Below are 20,899 nucleotides of genomic sequence, written 5' to 3' on the forward strand. Positions count from 1 at the left end.
TACTCATTTTAAGAGTAAAGGCCTGTGGGATAATTTTCACTCATTTTTATCAGGAACTTTAAAAGGCATACATGGTAACCATTTAAAAAAAAATTGCACACATACTTTTAGTACATATTGAACAAGACTTCTGAGCGAACCTAAAAATTTATTTAGGCATTTTTGGCCACTTACACCAATTGGAATGCATTTTATATTTATATCTTAAATCTTAACAAGACAATATTTATCTCAACCATTCTGAAATGATACTGTTATTTCATCAAGTTTGATCATACCAATAAAGAAATTTGTTAGACAAGTTCGTAATGAATTAGTCTGATCTTTACTAGATTTCCAATAACATTGTATGAATTTGGCTACAAATGTAATCTAGACTTTGTTTAGCGGTGATTGATGATCATTTTAAGCTTTGACATTGCTTTCAAATGAGCGATGCTTCTATTGATTCGTTGTAACTAGTTATAAAAGTGATGTCAATTTAAGGAATAGTAGTGGTGGTGTCTGATATTGCACGAGGGTGTCAAAGAGGTTAACCCGCCTTTAGATGTACATCCCAATAGACTAACATATCACAACTTATCAATGAGTGCACGTGCAATTAAATGAATTCACGTCTGCATGGTCCAAGGAATTATCCGGGGCGTACAAGCCATGGGGCAAGGGGTCAATAACAACCGCCCACTTTTTTTTTAGAAAAATGTAAAAAAAAAGAAAGAGGACACTGACTAACTTCTCTATAAAAAAAACCTACAATATTAAGAATTGAGGAATCTACATAAACATCGTACACATTATGGGATTTACAAATGTTTTACTCATACTCTATAAGTTAAATTAAAATATTATGACATTTGTTGTTGACGACAAGTTTAATACAATATTAAAAATTATAGTTGTTTTTGTAAAAACATAATATCTCAGTAAATGACAAACATTTTACCAACATATTTTGATGTCAACCCTCCCCCTATACCTCTAGCAAATGTAGGAAAAACAAACACACAACAATACGCACAGTACAACTCGTTCAAAAGATGTCCGAGTCCATGTCCATCTTCAGAAATATGCAATGATTGTTTTTGAATCTTACACATAACTTGAGAATCTTTATCAAGTTTTGATGACTGATACAGTTCCCTGGTTTGAAAAAAAAAATCCGCCCATACGTCGTTATCCCACTTGTCTGGAAATGGTGGCACCACAGTGATTTTCAACCACCAATTGTACTGTTTTGAAGTAGGAAAAATCATAAAAAAAAGTCAATAAACAAAATAGAAAACTTTACAAAAAATCGGTTGTAACTGGCAATATGGGCTTGCTATTTTAGTTCTGTTTAAAAACAGTGCTCTGTATGACTACTTTTAACATTTAAGAGAACCTCTTTAAAAATAAGAGACCAAGGAATGAAAATAAACAAATAAATTGTAAGCAGTCTAGATTTTTATGTGGAAATCAATATTTCAGGTGGCAGCTGATAGCATTTTTTTTTTTATCATGCACTGAATTCATTAACATTTCTTCTGCTCTGTGTTATTTGATATTTCTTATATAAGTATTAAAAAAATTAAAGTGTAAAATTGTTCATCTTAATTGCTCTTAGACATACATTTTATTATATGTTTTACCTCATTGTTTTCTTTAATTTATCTTAATTAAGTATTCTTCAATGCTCTTCTATAGCCTCTTATCTGTGTTATGATGCTATCAGTAATATATGGGAGAAGATGTCAAATCTAAACAACATTTATAGTCTAATACAATACTCTGAAGTGCATCTTCAAGTTAATTAACTATTTAACGATTCGATCTTTGGTGCATATCGAAATAAAGTTTCTATCTATCGAGGTTGGTCATTGTCTGAGACATGAGGATTAGTTTTGTTATAATAACCATATTTGGTGCTAATTCTGGTAAGAATTTTTCTTTTTTTTTATTATTTTGGCAAAGATAAAACGCGACTACAGTCAATGACAAATAGCAAGACCATGAAATTATAGCTAATCTAAGTATACTGATTATGTTTAGGACTGTTGAAAGATTATGCAATATAAGCTAAATGCTCTTCCGTAAAACATTCAAAATCATGACTTTTCGGAGCAGTTTAGTTTAATAAACAATATTCTGAATAAACAAAATAACTAAACAAAATATTGCAGCATAAATACTATTACTTGATATTGAATTAATATGTAGTCGACTATAGAAAACTTATAGGAGTCCAATTCTGAGTTAAAAATAAACAAATGAGTAATTTTGACACTTTAATTTCGTTTCGTTCTTTCTTAACTCTTTCCGTATTCTTAGCACTTATAAAACTGGAAACCAACGAGTGTCTAATGGTACTGAGCAGCAAATACTTTTATATTTGGCGACTGTACGATGCCGCTCTCACATGATATATTTACTCTAATTTAATTTAGTTTTAAGGTTGCTGTCTCATTGACATATATCCAATATATCTTTTTTTTTAATTCATACTGGTCATCGCATGCCGTTTTAGTCTAAGAATACAAGGAACTTCTTAGTATTATACATGTTGTTTAAGTAAACTAGCGGGGGTTTCTTCTTATATCATGGATTTTGAAACAGCAGATAACAATCGGTCTAGTTCTTAAATAAAATTAATATGTAATTCATGTATACGACTTGTCATTTCTTGCATTGGCGGATCCAGGGGTTGGGGTCCGGGGGTTGGAACCCCCCTTTTTTTGGCCGATCAATGCATTTGAATGTGGACATATAGTTGGAACCCCCCTTTGTCCTGGGTTGGCACCCCCCTTTTTAAAATGGATGGATCCGCCCCTGTCTTGTTATATGTTTTGTCGTAATAACGGCTGTTCCCCCCCCCCCCCCCCCAAAGAAAGTTTGATTCAATTTTTTCAACGTTGCCACATAAGGGATAAGGGTAGATAATTCAGATAAAGTACTTGTATAGAAGAATATTTTACTGAATTACCAATTTTATTATGGAGCAAGAAAACAAGTCTGGTGACTACACATTTTTTCATATCTGAAAGCATATTATAAGAGCTACATTCTCTTATTTCTTTCACAAAATCATATGTATTGAATAAGTTATCTTTTTGTTAATATCACACCAAATTGGTTTTTCGATGCATAATTTAATCAAAAATCTAACATTTTTGCATAACATGTGATATTAAAAAAAAAGAAGCTCGGTGACCCCTATCTAACTAAAAATGAATACCCTTGATGATGCCGTTTTTTTTGTGTTTGTAGTGCTTGGATCTGGATCATTTTGGCAAAAATGGTGGACATATGAAGGAGTTTCTGGTAAGTCTGTAATGAAATTTAATATCATAAGGAGAGATGATGTTCCTCGTTTTGCAACATCATTAATAATAAAGATTTTAGACACGTCAGGATTAATGCTTCAGAATATCAATGAAAAATATACCGGAAGCAATCAAGAATTTGACTTGATCTTACTTAAAAATAACTTGATGTGGAGGCAGCTAGTGTATCCTCAACCAAGAGTGTTGCTCGCGACGAGTGCTAACCTTGTTAGGGGACGACCATTTGATATTCTGGGGGGGGGGGGGGGGGGGGGGGGCAGGAGGATTTTGAAAATAAATAACTTGGCCTTGATAATCACAAAAATAAATGGTTTGTTCTGTGGTAGTTTGAAAATAAATTACCTGACTTGCAATATATTGAAAATGACTAACTCAGCAGGTCTTATCGAAAGTATGAGATGGCACCAGATTCTTCATAAATTCATCTTTTCCCCCAAAAAAATCGTGAAACCCTTCCCAATTTTTTTAATAATAAAAGTATAAATATCATTCAAATATACTTGAAATGTCTGAAAATTGGTTTCATTTAACTTGAGGTATATTGTCTCCGGAAACCTTGACTCACTTTTATTTTAACAGGATCGTAACTACATTGAGGCAAATGCCTCATGTAGGAAATTTCAAAACCAAACGCTTGTCTGCATATCAAATTGTGTTCACGGCGATTCCATTGCAAGAAGCAAGTTCTGTTTTCCCTCAGACGTAGCCTTGATTTTTCGGGATCAATGTTTCTTATTTATTTGTCTTTTGTTCATTGATTGCCCTTCTATATTCTGTTAGTGTTGCATTCCTTTTTGTCATCTAATAGTTTTGTTATGAACTTGATCATGAGTTTAAAAAAAACCAGCAGCCACAGACTTAACTATGTGAATTCCATTTTTGCTTTATCATGCACATTGGTCTTTTGATGTTGTCCCTAGAAAACTTAAGTCTTACACAAAATTTATGCATTTTGCTTTGAGACCAAAATATTGTCAACAAATCATTAAAACAAAACTTGCATTTTCAGATTATAAAAGGGTCTTAGGAACACCCAGAAAGCATGATTTTGCATCATTTGTTCTTAGCTTCTTGGGCCTTCAGTAGCTCCAAAACCCTTCAAAAAAACTTTTGCCTCGCTCCGCTCGGCGAAATATCTTTGCCAATACTTTTTTAAAGGGGCTAGTTACAATCAAACTTTAATACTATGTATGTATGCAATACATGTATATGCAGTTGGGAATATAAAAGATTCATTTCTGCAGAGGATGATGATTAATTCTGATTAAATGGTACATAATGACTTGACTATACATGTATTATTTATGATAAAACAAATCGTTTAAAAATTGTATGTTTTCGAATATCATAAATACAGTTGTGATAATGAATAATCAGTCCCCCCCCAGAATATCAAATGGTCGTCCCCTTATCAATTATAAAAGTGGAAAGGTGAAGACAAATATATCATAAATACAATGGCGAATTTGATAGAGACTGTAAAGTTGAAATCAATGTGTTGTTTGACTTCCGCGAATCAGTTTACTATCATATATCCTGTAATTTTGATATAACGGGGATATCATTTTGGTAATTGAATATAAACAAAATGGACAATAGTTTTGCTCGTTTTTACACTTACATCATTATAAAATATATTGTGTGATCATCATGTGGAAATCATATGATCGCTTGTACTATGGTTTGTCCATATTCAGTGAACCATGAAAAAGAGGTCAAAAGTAATACATAACCTGAAATTTACCATTTCTATGTGCACTGCACCAATTAAACAGGTGTCCAACGATTATTTGGTATATAATGTTACATGTTAAAAGTAAGATCATAATAAATATGTGTACACAGTTTCAAGTTGATGTGACCACAAATTTATGGTAAATTAAACTACCTAAACTGCAAATTTTAACATGATAAAGGATGGACAACCAAACAGACGAAAGCAATGTAAAGTAAATAAATATAATGACTCTATACTACCGCAGGTTGGGTCATACAATATGCATTATTACACACTACATTCAAGCTTTCTAGCAGTCAATCAGTGTTAGTAAACAGTGGCGGATCCAGAACTTTGTCTAAAGGGGGGGGGGGGGCGCTGACTGACCTAAGGGGGGGGGGGGGGCGCTCCAGTCATGCTTCAGTGATTCCCTATATAATCAACCAAATTTTTCCCACGAAAGGGGGGGCCCGGGCCCCCAAGCCCCCCCCCCCCCCCTGGATCGCCTATGGTAAATAAAAACTTATACAAAATAGTTTGTTATAATTGTGTTTATTGGTCACAAATCGCCATATATACTAATTTATCCACTTGTAAGATTATGTACAGTAACTTTATCAAGCATGTCTTTTTTATGTTAAAGGAGCAGAAAACTGGGGTAAAACAATAGACGAATGGCTGATATGTTCCAATGGAAAATTCCAGTCTCCAATAGATATTAACACAAGTCATTTATTGTATGATCCTAATCTGGATCCGTTTTATATTATTCCCAGAAAAGTAGGTATAGCTTGTTGGGGTTTACGCAGTATATATTGGACGATGTCCGTAGTCTTTCGGAACACCGGATGCTATTCGGAATACATCTGTTCTTTCCATGGCCATCATGCATATGCATGCGCAATAGCTTATTAATTGACCTGTTGAATATGCATTAATATTAGCATCTTAAAGTTGCTATAGGGATATGTTACATATGATGCATAATTTATTATGACGCAAGCTACTTTAATTAGTATTTGAATACGTACAAGCTGCTAATATTTACTTTCAATATATGCGTAGTTATTTCTATTATAGTCAAACGTTAAAACCAGCTGAGTGTGTTTAGATATGAGATAAGATTTCATGTAAGCAATACGATTTATATTCGAAAGGAGATTTGTTAACTGTAATCTATAAAAGAAGTATTACTATCATTTCATTTAAGACTATGAGTCTAGGGAATATGTACATGATATACAAAGCAGGCTAGTTTTTTCATACTGAATTTTTTACGTCTACTAAGATAGACCAAGGACGTGTATACATAATCTAAAATACGTTCTCGAATAGAACAAAAAAACAAAGATTTTTCAAAAAAAAAAAATCGTTTATTGAAAATAACGTTAAAATTAATTATGAAAGTATTTTTCCGTTTTTATTTTCATTAAAATTGCAAATTTAAAGTTATTTTCTTTGTTTAAATATTGCAACATTATTTACTTTTTATCAAAACAAGGAGGTCACATAACCTCTGGCTCCTTTTCGTCATTAAAATGTGACTAATAAGTAGATATTCAATATGAAAAAAAAAAACTGAAACTGAAATCTTAATCTAAAATATATTTAAAAAAAAATACATTTGACCATGCAGATATTAGAAATAATACTTCAATAAATGAAAAAAAACGAATTAAATGTGCTGCTTTAATTACGACTGATAACCTTAAAATTAATCATGCATGCAATTCTAGCAAACTTAACACAGTCGGCGATAAGACATCAAATATAAAAAAAGAAGATGTGATATGATTTCAATGAGACAACTATCTACAAGAGACCAACATAACACAGAAATTTCAAACTATTGGTCACCGTATGGCCTTCAATAATTAGCAAAGCACATACCGCATATTCGGCTATAAAAGGCCCCGAAATGACAATTTAAAACAATCAGTCAAAATAGAAAATCAACAAAGTCCGTATACGTAGTTGCACGCCAGCGGAACGCCAAGCAAGCGTTAATTTATGAAGCTTATTCCGGCGTCACACATTGGCATATAGACCGGCGTGCACAAAACGTACAAAGAAAATTGACAATGTCGGTATACGTTAGTTGCACGCTGAGCAATCGTAAAACGCGCGTTGCATAAGTTTAAATTACGTCGAAATAAAAAGGAACGCTTCAACTCTAGGAAATTTTTATGCAGCATACTAATTTTCATCCATCTCAAGCTTGTGTCTAGCGTATACATGTACCCTACAATATAGTACATACGTTATACATACATATAATACATACGTTACAATACAAGCGCTACAGATAAGTTTGAGACACTTTTAGGGCACGTTGTTTTTGCTTCAAAATCGTTCGACTTGAACTAAAACGTATGCAGGTGTGTTTGTAACCATTAGACAAACGCCAGGCATACGCTAACATACCGGTTTCTTGAACGCTTTGGTACGCATCTCGTACGCCCAATACACGCTTAAAGCTCGTTGTGTACACGTTACAGATATGATTGACAGGTTGAATGCATCCAAAATTAATAGTGTATTGGTAGCGTACATGATTATTTAACACGTCCGGCGTACGTCAGAGCTGTACGCTGATGTGTGACGCCTGTGTAAAAAAGAAACAAAATTCATTCAGCTCAAGCGTGTGTCAAGCGTATACCTGTACGCTATACGCACATACTATACACGCTACAGGGGCGTTTAAAACGATACAGATAAGTTTGAGACACGTTGTATACGCTTCAAAATCGTTCGAGACTTTAACTAAAACAAACACCGCATAATTAACGTCCCAAACACTCCGAAAGCATGGATTATCGTTCCAGATACGACCGGGACGCGTCTCAAATAATACGTTTAATACTGAATAGAACGTTTTCCTTCGTAGCGTACATTCCATCTACGTTAGACAAACGCCAGACAAAGCCAACATACGTCACCCGAAGGCCCGATACACGCTTAGATACGCTTCTCGCATGCTCAATACACGCTTTAAGCTCGTTTTGCACACGATACAGATATGATAGACAAGTTGAATGCATCCAAAATTACTGACGTAATGGTAGCGTGCATTATTTTTTACCACGGCCGACGTACGTCGGAGTTATACGCGGATGTGTGACGCCGGTATTACATTAAGTAAACAATCAATGTCAGTTTGTAATTTTTATACAAAAAAAGTAATATAAAACAATACATCTTTATTAAACAATTATATAATATAGGATGCCAAACAGGCATTTGGGTTTACGATTGCATTTCTTTTTTCAAAGAAAGCAACTTGTTGTTCAGTGTTAGCCAAGGCTCCGTGTTGAAGGCCGTACATTGACCTATAATGGTTTACTTTTATAAATTGTTATTTGGATGGAGAGTTGTCTTATTGGCACTCACACCACATCTTTCTATATCTATAAATCATGGAAGCGCATATGGTACACCCCTAGTAAAGTTATTTTGTTGCAATTAAATCGGAATTTTAAGTTATGTTGTGTTTAATATAATTGTAATGACATAGTAATGAGGAGTCGACTTGATTAATTCGACAACTTGGTTATTTGACGATGAGGTAAAACCACGTACGTTACCATTTTGAGAAACATAGTTCAATTTTAAACCGATTTCTATGTGTCGTGTGTTTAACGTGCTTCGGATAAGTAAGTTTGTACTACATATTCTGTTTGATATGTTACATGTGTACATACATGTATGACGTGCCAATATGAAAATGAAAAAGATGTGGTTTAGTCCCACATGAAACAAATCAAATGCACTGTGATGTATACATGTAAGTAAGTATACATGTATTTTAGATTTGATAATTTATAAATATATACAAATTGTAATAAAACCTGAAAAAAGAGGATGTGGTATAATTTCCCAAAAGACAGCTATCAATTGACAAAGATGTAATATGTCATCATAATCAAAATAATTTATATATCATCGAATTGTAATAAAGCCTGAAGATTAAAACAATTTGTTTTTATGCAAAAATAAAAATACAACCGGATATGTGTAGGAATAATGGAGAATGCAGAGTATACGTCCTTCCAACAAAAGACTCATGTCTATGCAATTACTAAACTGTTGATAGTGAGACAAATTTAAAAAATCAGGAATTTGACGGCAAGCAAAATAAATGTGCATTTATAAGTTATGGCATGATACTAATATTATAAAAATACAGCAAAAAAATGGCTTACAAGTAGGAGACACTTATTTGGATATTTTTAACTTTGAATATTTCTTTCACACTGTATGTATATACACAAAGAATTTATTTGAAATGGCTGACTATATACTAGTAAAGCATTTGGTATAAAGTTTTGACGCAAAATATTGAATTGAATGTCGAGTTAAGACCTGAAGTACTATATGGATGCAATGTAGGTATCTGGCAACATAACGAACACTGGACGTGGGATTACTGTTGATGTTGAGGATGGTCCTATTGTTTTCTCAGGACCCTTGAAATATAGACACAAAATAGCACAGCTAAAAGTCCATTTTGGTCGTAATCACAGTCAAGGCTCAGAGCATTCAATTGATGGGAGAAGTTTTCCAGCAGAGGTTAGTATTTACATTATTCCGTGCATACATAATTAAAAGATTGTTCATTCTAAGATTCGAATCTACAACACATCATTTATATTAATAATCATAATGAGGAATGTAATACCTGTCCAGCAGAGGTAACTATTTACATTATTCCGTGCATACATAATTAAAAGATTGTCCATTCTAAGAATCGAATCTACAACACATCATTTATAAAATAATTACACCTTATGTAAGAATCCGGGGTTTTGATTGGTTAATAGCCAGTGTATTTTTCACCAATTTACTGTTATTCTCGACTCCTAGGAGTCGCGAGATTAAGAATTGAACGATGGACACTAAGGGCGTGAATTTTTCTTGCTACCTGATTGGAAGATATCACGAGACGTGAATAATTAAAATTTATTGATTGGTTAGGACAATCCAAACCAAGTAAATGTCCTTCAATCCCGTAGAGTATCGGATTTGTCGTCTCTATTTTAGCAATTAGATTTTACACAGGTATCTTTTATCTATAAATAGACGAATCTTCTGGAGTAAACAACAACGTTAAACGCTACTACAAGTTCATAACGTGTGACCTCACGTGTGTGGTAAAATTTGTTGATTGATGCACGTGGCTATTCTAGTAAATGAATTAACATATAAAGCGAGAGCTCTTTCCATTTTCATCAGCTAAGAGTCGAATTTAGCACTTTTTGAAAGGCTATCGCTTGTCAAATGAATATCGTTCATTTTTAACGCCGCCGGGGTATTTGCTAAAAGGATATGCCTTTTTTACCCTCTCTGCCGTGGTATTTTATACAGATATATCATGTTAAGGAGGGGTATTTGCGAAAAATACCAGTCGAGAGAATGTTAAATTTCGCGAGCCGCAAGTTGAGGGAAATTCATTCTCAAGACTGGTATTTTTCGCAAATACCCCTCAAGAACATGCTATATCTGTTTAATTACACCCGAATGTTAATGTTCAAAAACGTATTGATGATCGTGACGTTACAAGCGTCCAGTCGGATAGAGTATTTTTTGGCAAATACCAATAATCAATATTCATCATGAGGAATGTAATAACTGAGTTACAACCAACAATAATTTATTGTATATCAATACTTTTAAATGCGCCGATACAAAATGGCTTTGCATGTAAAATTGTTCTAGATTCTTAAAATTGTGTTAAGTTTGGGGAGAGCGTATAACTCATCAGATAAACCCGTACATAGACTGCATTACCTTGTCCGTCTATAGATGTATGGCTTACCTTTGCCTAGTGAGTTTGCAACTTTAATTTAAGATCAATCACATAATTATGAAAAACATAGGAACATTTACATCAAAGTTGTCTAAAAAATATCATGGCAGATCCAAATTAAAATGTCCATTGGAAACAAGCTAGTTAATCTTATCTTACCAGCAACAGCATTGCCCCAGTGGTATTGTTATGAATGTATATTACATATTCTGTATAACGCACATGGGAAGGCAAATTCGGACAACTTGTATTTTGAATCTTCCTATTTTATTTTCAGATACATTTGATAACATATAATGTTGATCTCTATCATAACTTGTCACAAGCTTTAGATTCATTCCAGGGAGTTGCTATCATCGCTATTTTCTGCAAGGTAATAGTTATTTTATTGAAAATTTGAATTCATCCATACTTGAAGTAGGTGTTACATACTGTTTTATCACGGATTTGTCAATTTACAAATCAATGGATTTATGTATGCAATCGTAATTTATTCGTTCCTTTTGGTGGTTATGTGACATGCTTCATATTCAGGTTCCTTATTACTAGTATTGTTTATTAACTATATGTATGTCTTTTCCTTATTTTTTCATTGAACATGGTGTTTTCGATCTTTCATAAAATATTGACGTATATACATAAAATGTGTAGATATCATTTGGTATGGCCTGGAAATTTTATTAAGAAAGGTAAAAATATCTAGTCTAGTTGAGTTTGAATATTGCACTCTTAACAAATTGCAAATAAAGCGACTTAAATGGAATTGCGGAATAACCATATTGAGAGAAATAGAAAGTACTGTCAGCTGTGAACAGTTTTTGCATGCTGGTTTAAGCAAAACCCAATTATTCCAAAAAATGTTATGTTCATTTTATCCTGCAAAACATATTTTTGTGAAAACAGAACACCTCCTTGTAGTGTATTCGGCAACTGACTAAAAAGTATACTTATAAACTAGAAGTTCGAACCCAAGCCATTTCTTTCCTGTTGCTGTCTTTCTTTCACCCTGACCGGGCTATGCAAAAACCACATTGTTATATCACATGTCAAATTAAATCAAATAAATCCAACAGAATGATGATTTTAGTTCTTCTATGTGATATTCAAAACACCGTTTATTTGCAGGCGTAGAAACGGAATTCTCAGCGGCCATTTAAAATCGCTTTTGTATATAACGAAGATAATAGTATCCATCAGAAGTTTGAATAAGTCCTAGTTTGTACTCTTAGTATGCATACTTCAATTTTATTCAGCCTTTTCCAATATTTTTAAATGGTATTTTGTTTGAGAGAATGTAGTTGATTATTTTTCAATTGTTACATGAAATGCTTGCTTTTAGGTCGTTGAAACAACAATGGTTATTCGATATGAAAACATTACACCTCTATTACTAAGAATTTTCGGAATGGTCCCGTTGTATAAGCAGTGTTTTAAAATTACAGTCGACACACTTTGGCTTTGAACTCAATCTTTTTGTAGGTGCATGAATAAGTCGTAATGTTCCGATTTGATGAAGATAGACAGAAGATACAAAGTACAACATAACAAGGCAACATTTATACCATGGTTAAAAAGAAAAAACGACAAAAACACACAACAACAAGAAGTAATTGTAACAGGATGCATGTTAAGAAGTCTCCCAAACAAAGCTCCCATAACTCGCCATTCATATGTTCATTTGATTTGATTTTTTGTCCCAAGAATATATATGGCTTACGAGTAGGGATTTCCACCATTTACAAGTATTCAAACAGGAGGGGGTGGTGGTGATCCCCCAGGGAAGTTACCTACATTTCATTTGATTTGTTTTATTGTCCCCTACAAGAATATATATGGTTTTAGGGTGGGAATCTGGAACGTTTACAAGATAATAGCACATTCTCAAATTGAACAGGGTGGGGCGACCCCCAGGAACTTCCCTTTAATTTAATTTCATTTGTTTTATTGTCCCCTACAAGAATATATATGGTTTAGGGGTGGGGATGTTGACCGTTCACAAGTTTTCAAACAAGAGGGGGTGGGGTGACCCCCTCCAGACTTCCCTTTTATTTCATTTCATTTGTTTTATTGTCCCCTACAAGAATATATATGGTTTAGGGGTGGGGATCTGGACCGCTTAAAAGATAATAGTACATTCTCAAATTGAACGGGGTGGGGGTGACCCCCAGGAACTTCCATTTAATTTCATGTGATTTGTTTTATTGTCCCATACAAGAATATGTATGGTTTAGGGGTGGGGATGTTGACCGTTTACAAGTTTTCAAACAAGAGGGGGTGGGGTGACCCCCTAGGGACTTCCCTCTTATTTCATTTCATTTGTTTTATTGTCCCCTACAAGAATATATATGGTTTAGGGGTGGGGATGTTGACCGTTTACAAGTTTTCAAACAAGAGGGGGTGGGGTGACCCCCCAGGGACTTCCCTTTAACTTCATTTCATTTGTTTTATTGTCCCCTACAAGAATATATATGGTTTAGGGGTGGGGATCTGGACCATTTACAAGATAATAGCACATTATGAAATTGAACGGGGTGGGGATGACCCCCGGGGACCTCCCTTTAATTGCATTTGATTTGTTTTATTGTCCCAATCAGGAATATATATGGTTTAGGGGTGGGGATCTGGATCGGTTACAAGATATAAGCATATTCTCAAATTGAAGGGGGTGGGGATGAACTCCCAGGGACTCCCCCTATATTTCATGTGATTTGTTTTATTGTCCTATAATCATTTCTGAAGACTGCATGTATCTACCACTTACAGTTTTCAAGTTATATTCATTTGAAATTTTTAGAAAATAAAATCCCATAGGGTTCTATAGTAAAACCCTCCCTTCTTTCTACCCCCCAAAATAGCCCTTAATAGACCCCAATGCACAAACGAAAGATTGATGGCTCACCTAGACATATTAGTCTACCATTTTACGAAATCCTAAGTCAATCTGACAAGCGGTTTTGGAGAAACGCTGCGGACAAGTTCATTTTTTAAAGTGGCGGAAGAGGAAGAGGAAGAGGAAGAGGAAGAAGAATAATAAAAATAATAAGAACTGACCAAAAACAATAAGTCTCCAAACTTTGTTTGGGAGACTTAATAACAAAACACTATACAGAAAAATAATGACTGCGCAACCGTGACGAACCGCACAAAAACTGGGTATGAAATCCGAAAGGGTAAGAGGTTCCTTGCTTCTCCACTAGTAATAAATGTATTGTAATGACTTTAGTGAAGGATGGGTACACCTTTATAAAAAACACTTTGCACAAAAAATGATCAATTGCATTAGGCTAGATACATTTGTGATAACTCCATAAGCTGATTCACATAAGATTTAATCCTTGTGTGACTACATACAGTACATGTATCCGACTGTATGGAATTTCTTTGAACAGCATGCGATTATTAACTTGTAAATTCTTAGGCTCCTCTAACGTATATCAAATAAAGCGATGAATATGCAGTATAATTGACATTTCAAATATTTGCATATTTCCAGTATGGTGTTCCAAGTAATGAGGCTTTTCAACTTATGTCAAAATATACAGAGATTGTAAGACTAAAAGGTAATACCAACATTAATGATTTGTATGATTTTAAACTCATGATAACATAACAATTTTACTGTTAAATGTTTTTGCTAACGCTATTGTTACGTTTCGGAAATGTACAGTTTAATTTGAAGGGAAAGGCGCCCAGCAGGCGCATTAAAAGAAGTGTGACCGAGTACCAAAATTTCACCTATTTAGCCTTAGCAGTTTTTATCACATACATATAATAATTAAGAAACAGACAAAAATTACCGTTCTGTGTTTATTTTTGTAGATGTGTCTTTATTTACTATTATTTATAGTTCCACACATTTTATTTTGAGTCTAACGTAATCATAGAAAATGGGTTTGAACCGACCTCTAACCGAGTTATCAACGTTACTGTATCGAGGACGGGGTACCTAATGCGTAATAACACAGCTGTAAAAATAAAATACAACTGATGTTTGGGTTTTCTCTCCAAATTTTGGAACATTTTGACGTCGATCTATGCAAGAAATAAAAGTTTTTAGCTCTGTTGAGGAAGTACATAAATAACAATTTATGATAATGGATAATTGTCTCTAAAAAGCACATATGAGATGGCCTTCGCTTTTTAAAATATGTGAAACTTGGATATTCTGTGAACCGTGACGTTAGCTTGAATGCCTGTGTAGTTTTCCAGTATTAGACAAGTCGCATGCTTAACTACAAGATAGACAAGAAACAATTTATCGTAATTTTCACTTTTTTTGTGAAAAAGTAAAGTTAAAGAGTCATCTTTTTTAAAAATTTGACGATGCAAATGTTTTAAAAAATTGTTTAAAAAAAGATGATTAGCAACTGTTTAAACCTAACAGGTCAAAGGACAACAATATCCGGAATACCATTAGAGATTTTATTTCCAAATACTGACCAGTATGTGACATACCATGGTTCACTGACAACACCCGGATGTTCAGAATCTGTCACATGGATTGTCCTTAACCGTCCGATCAACGTCAAACAAGAACATGTGAGTATTTTGTAAACTGATTTTAAATCTTAAAGAGTCCAAGAAAAAGAACATTGTGTGTAGACTTTCCTTAAAATAGATATGAACCACTTTTGAATACAGAAAATAACGGTAAGTTGGAACCCAAAAAATAAAAAATATCATATCGGTATAAAATTCAAAACCTGCAATGCACTATGAACTTCTTTGACCGAAAGTTTGAAAATGCTTAAAACGAAATCACAACTTAGCGAAACAGTGAAAACCTGGAATTCAATAGGAATGTCTGCAGTCGAAAGTTTGAAATGAAAAAAAGGTAAAATTACATCTGAGCTAAAATTGCTTTTGCAATGAAATAAAGTCAGCGGCCGAAAGTTTGAAATAAGAAAAAAGATTAGTAATGTATTTTCGTGAGCGAGGGAACTGTGAAAGTCTTATGACAAGTAGGTACGAAATCAGGCAATGGACTTTGATTTGAAAATTATCGATATCTCAATTGACCACAATTATACAAGTACCAAAGCAATCATTTATAGGAAATGATGTTTTAGTGCTCATGTAGTTAACATCATTATATGATGTAAATCATATATACTATGAAACCAATTCTTTTCATCAATATAGGTTTGGACGAAGAGGTCAATTTCTTCACACAAGGACCGTTTTCGTTATGTTTTTCAATCTTTACTAGAATTCAAAGTAACACACCCCAATGTGCATGTAAAATTTTAAAGTTCTAACAATTTAAACAAACAAATCTTAAAATATGTTAGAAGACATGGTAATAAACCAAAACCAAATTATGTTGGAAAATTAACATTGTTTTTTTCTGGTACAAATCAAGTCATTTTGGTTAGCAACATCCTTCGATGCAAAAAAAAAAAAATACTAACAATTTTTATCAAAATGTTTTTAAGAGCAACATAAAGCACTAAATCGCTTTTTGATTTATGGAAATATCGAGAAAAAAATCGTGAAACTGAATGTACAAAGCATATGATATAGACAATTTCTAGCAGGGCTTGACAACTTTCAGATTATAACAATGCAATTCAAACAAAAACATGTACATTGGAAACCGGTCCGACCTCTATCATGAAGACATTTTAATTTATTAGTTGAATGTCAAAAAAAGAAAACATAAATGGTATTCATTTTATGTTTTCAAAGCTCGACAGATTCCGCCACCTGAGTAAGGGAATATTGGGTGGTCCAGAGGCATACTTAGAACATAATGTACGGCCAGCTATGCCTTCTTATGACAGGCTTATCAAAACCAATATAAACTTCTATCAAAAGGTATGTCAAGCTATTATAATGTAGTCATGCTATTTTATTTCATTTTTTATATAAAGAGCGATATAAGACCTGGGAATCGTCAATTAGACAGCTCCAATCGATACAAAATGAATATATCGACATGACGTTCACTATCCCCTAATAAATTGAACAACAATCTAGCAAACTATTGTTCTTTATTCAAATTATGTACATGTTGGAAGTTTTTCAATTACAAAGTGCAAATTCTATATTTTGCCTTGGGACAGTCACCAAAAGGCAATCTCATAAATAGGTGGTATATGAAATCGTTCATACAAATATTTTAAAGGAAAACGGTCGCATGCACATCAATATAGAATTGAAGTTGCTTGCAGCATTGAAAAAAAAATGTGATCTTAATAAATCAATTTGCTATACAATATAAGCTCAGAGATAATTTAATATGCGTTTTTTTTTTTAACTAAAATACTACTGCTAATAAAAATAAATGCCTTGAAAGAATAATAAAAGATATTTTTATAATGAAATATATACTAGGAGATATAAAATGACTAGATACATAAACCTGCATAGTTTTATTTTTATTTGTTGTATTAGACTAGTAGGAAAGTACGTTTACTTATTATCTAGTCCCTGAAATATCCCCGCTTTTTCGCAAAAGAAATGATTTCAGCTTCCCAATTGTGATATATTTGTTTCTTTCATGATTTCCTAAATGAGTGTTTAAACTAGCAAAGGCCATTAAACAAGAGTTCCAAGTGGTGAAGCTGGTAGGACAAAATGAAATATATGTATTGTTCGTAACCACTATCCCGTCCTAAAATATGAACTACTGAATTAGTCTTTATTGCCGGGTTTGTACTTACACGAGCAACACGTGGAACAGGATCTGTCTACCTTTTCGGTGTAAATGAGTTCACCCAGATTTATGGTAGGATGGCAGGGTTCATATTGCTAAACATTTGTGATTTGTAAGCTTGTAAGTCTTTTGACATCCCCCCCCCCCCCCCCCCCCAATGACATTGTCAGTTCAGCTTTGACTTCTGAGTTTGACTAGCTCTTTGACCGGATTCATTCGCCTCTTTTGTAATCTCTGATCGTCTTTTCCCTAATTACAAATAGATCATATACCAGAAACCTTTGATTGGTGATAAAAACAACATCAACAAAATTTGAAAAAAATACAATTGATTTGATGGAGATTATTTATCTCAATGTTTTCAATATTTTAGAAAGTGGGAAAGAAAATGTCCTATGTCTCTTGTTCTTTTTTTAATGAATTTACATTTGATTTTTAGACGAGACAATGTAACATGAAGATTAATACGCAGTATGGAAGTAAGTATATATAGTTTTACAATTTGTACAATCGACCTATTATTTCCTTCAGTTATATTCACGGACCACAGTTCGATTTTAAATAACATAAGGTGAAAAAAACCACCAACAAAATATTTTTTAATACATCATATATTAATTCTAAAAAAATAGTCTTGATATCTATGATGAATTTATTTACAACCACTGAGTCGGTGCTATTGCTGGTGTTGACATGACTTAATCATTGCTATTCAGTTTGGTGGCCTTCGGCTGTTGTCTGCTATTTGGTCGGGTTGTTGTCTCTTTGACACATTCCCCATTTCCATTCTCAATTTTATAATTACAAAACTTTGGATTTTCTAATTACTAAGTAGTTTCTACTCCGGGAATATATAACCTTAGATGTAGTTGGCAAACATGTCGTAATTTTGTCATCAGTGCTCTTCAACTTTCTATACTTTATATCAATTTTAATTTGTTGATTCGAAGGTCATTAATGAGGGTTTTTTTTGTAGACAAAAGCTCGTCTGGCATAAAACAAATCACGTAGTCCTGGTATCCGTATATGGTTTATTTGTCCTTTTCTTTATCATTAGCTTTCAAAAGAAAATGATCTAAAAGCTGATGAGAAAGGAAACACATGCAGTGCAATGCAAATTAACTTTGTCAAACACCTTCTACGACTCTTCTCATGATACTGACAAGTGTGAGACAATAACGTTATGTTCAATTATTAAATTGTTCTTTTTAGTGTAAAAAAGAGAGATTTGAAATGTGAAATGATCTATATAGAACTGTTTGAATTAAAAAAAAAAACATTTATTGTTTGAAATTTGAAAAACAACTTTTTTAAGAGGCTTTCTTACTATTTTCTTTTTCTTTTTCAGTGGGGCTTCTTTACTCATGAGGCTGTTATGTTACATAGCAGAAATGACTTGTTCTAAAGGACAGTCATAGTTAGAAAGCAAACAATTGTATATGATAATATCATTATAATGATATTGAATAAGTAATTACTATATATATCGCGTGTCTTATTTGTATATTTTTAGTATAATTTTAACAATTGTATTAACATAATAAATCATAGTGTAACAGTGTCAAAAAGTAAGGTTTTATTTGGTACATAAAGGTGGGCTGTATTGAATTTTAAAAGATTTCTATAAATCTTTTGACTACCAGATTAGTTATTAAAACATAATGGCTTCAGCTGGAATCACTTTTATGTGTACACTGTTTTCAATCTTTGTTTATATAAATGTCGGTTGTTATGTACAAGAATGGCGAAACCTTACAATGGAAGACATACTATTTAAATCTGATGTTGTAGTGTATGGAAAAGATGTCGAACATGGAAAATTCCGCAGTCCAAATGATGTAGACAGTCGATTTGTAGTCTATTGTGTCATCAAATCAGGGAAATTTCGGATTCCAGGAAATCTCATCATAGAATCAATTGACGAACAGGAGTTATGTGCGAATGTTGCTTATCAGACTGATGTAGGGGAGGATTATATTATCGGACTAACACCTCAACTCAGTGGGTTTATGAAATATGCAAATGTGTACCCATTGCATTCGTCAGCTTTTCCACCTACTGTTGAAAACCTTCAAATATTAAAAGGCATATGTGAACTACAGCAATGGAGTGATCCAGAAACCACAAGTCGGGGGAAATGTCCAAATCTGCGGTCAATAGACGATGAATGTAAAAGTTTAACACCACCACCGCCAACCAAAACACAACCACCTCCAGACAGAAATTGGTTTGACCTGATTTTGGATGCTTTTAGCAGAGGAGCAAATACAAAAGTGGACTATTTAAACACAATAATTTTGTTATCCATCAGTTTGATGTATATATTATTAAAATAAAAGATCTGTGTTGTTTATCTTCTTGAATAGAAGCTGGTGGCAATCATTCCATCTTCACTTGCCAAGGGTTACGATCCACTCTGGAGAGGAGGGGGTGGATCGTAATCCTTGGCTAGCGAAGATGAAATCCCGAATGATCAGTCGAAAACTGAAAAAGAAAATGTCAAGCATCATACGAAAAACTGTCAATCATCTTTTGTTTAAAAGGATATTAAATGGGAGAACAATAGTATGAATCCAAAGGTTCAATAGACATAAGAAGATAAGGTATGAGTGCCAAAAAGACAACTCTCCATCTAACTTGAAGTACAAAAGTAAAGAACAGCAACTTATGGTTAAATAAACATCTCCACTAATATATGTCGAGTATGCGATGATATCAAATCAAGTAAGCGAGTCATTGCGATATTACATTCCGTCGAAAACATTTAACATTATCAAAAGATAACAATTTTGAGAGTGCAATAATCAAAAATAATTTTGTGCAAAAATAAATTTAAAGATAAAAACATTTGCATACATTTACAAACAGGGTAGATATATAAATATACTGACTTTGGATCAGTGTTTTTACACTGATCCAAAGAGTTGACACTGATGATGTTTTGTGGATATTCGAGGCTGGACAATTATTTTCGCGTTTATCTGCATGTATACCATTTCGGGGCCTTTTATAGCGGACTATGCGGTATGGGCGTTACTCATTGTTGAAGGCCGTGCGGTGACCTATAGTTGTTTATTTCTGTGTAATTTTGGTCTCTTGTGGAGAGTTGTCTCATTGGCAATCATACCACATCTTTTTTATATGATTATACTATTTAAGCAATACACTTTTTTCCAACCATTCTATAGAAATATTCATTTCAACTTTTGCACATCAAAAGCATTCAAACAAAGGTCAATTCATTTGTTCCACATGATTATTCCTGTTATAATTTTGACGGATAAGAACTTCAAATATGTATGTCCTTTGCATGTAACGTTCACAATATAATTGACACAGGTTCATGAAAAAGTTACAAGCTGTAATTCAATTCTAACTGTTTGTACTCCTTTTCTGAT

At 33.4% G+C, this 20,899-nt stretch overlaps 1 protein-coding gene across 1 annotated transcript; it reads left to right on the forward strand.

The window, feature by feature from the left end:
- Nucleotides 1-1,824: 1,824 nt before the first annotated feature.
- Nucleotides 1,825-19,852, forward strand: LOC143079526 (carbonic anhydrase-related protein 10-like). The gene is made up of 10 exons (XM_076254927.1): nt 1,825-1,913; nt 3,244-3,297; nt 5,681-5,817; nt 9,427-9,606; nt 11,121-11,216; nt 14,337-14,403; nt 15,228-15,382; nt 16,532-16,660; nt 17,941-17,980; nt 19,293-19,852. Exons 1-10 carry the CDS (start codon nt 1,868-1,870, stop codon nt 19,835-19,837), a joined length of 1,449 nt encoding a protein of 482 aa, XP_076111042.1. The 5' UTR covers nt 1,825-1,867; the 3' UTR covers nt 19,838-19,852.
- The last annotated feature ends 1,047 nt before the right edge of the window (nt 19,853-20,899 follow it).

This window comes from Mytilus galloprovincialis, chromosome 1 (genome assembly GCF_965363235.1).
Source record: "Mytilus galloprovincialis chromosome 1, xbMytGall1.hap1.1, whole genome shotgun sequence".
Classification (NCBI taxonomy): Eukaryota; Metazoa; Mollusca; class Bivalvia; order Mytilida; family Mytilidae; genus Mytilus; species Mytilus galloprovincialis.

Coding starts and splice junctions, on each gene's coding strand:
- LOC143079526 (XM_076254927.1), top strand. CDS start 1,868: ATGAGGATTAGTTTTGTTATAATAACCATATTTGGTGCTAATTCTG. Junction 9,607..11,120: donor GGAGAAGTTTTCCAGCAGAG/GTTAGTATTTAC, acceptor TTTTATTTTCAG/ATACATTTGATAACATATAA. Junction 15,383..16,531: donor TCAACGTCAAACAAGAACAT/GTGAGTATTTTG, acceptor ATGTTTTCAAAG/CTCGACAGATTCCGCCACCT.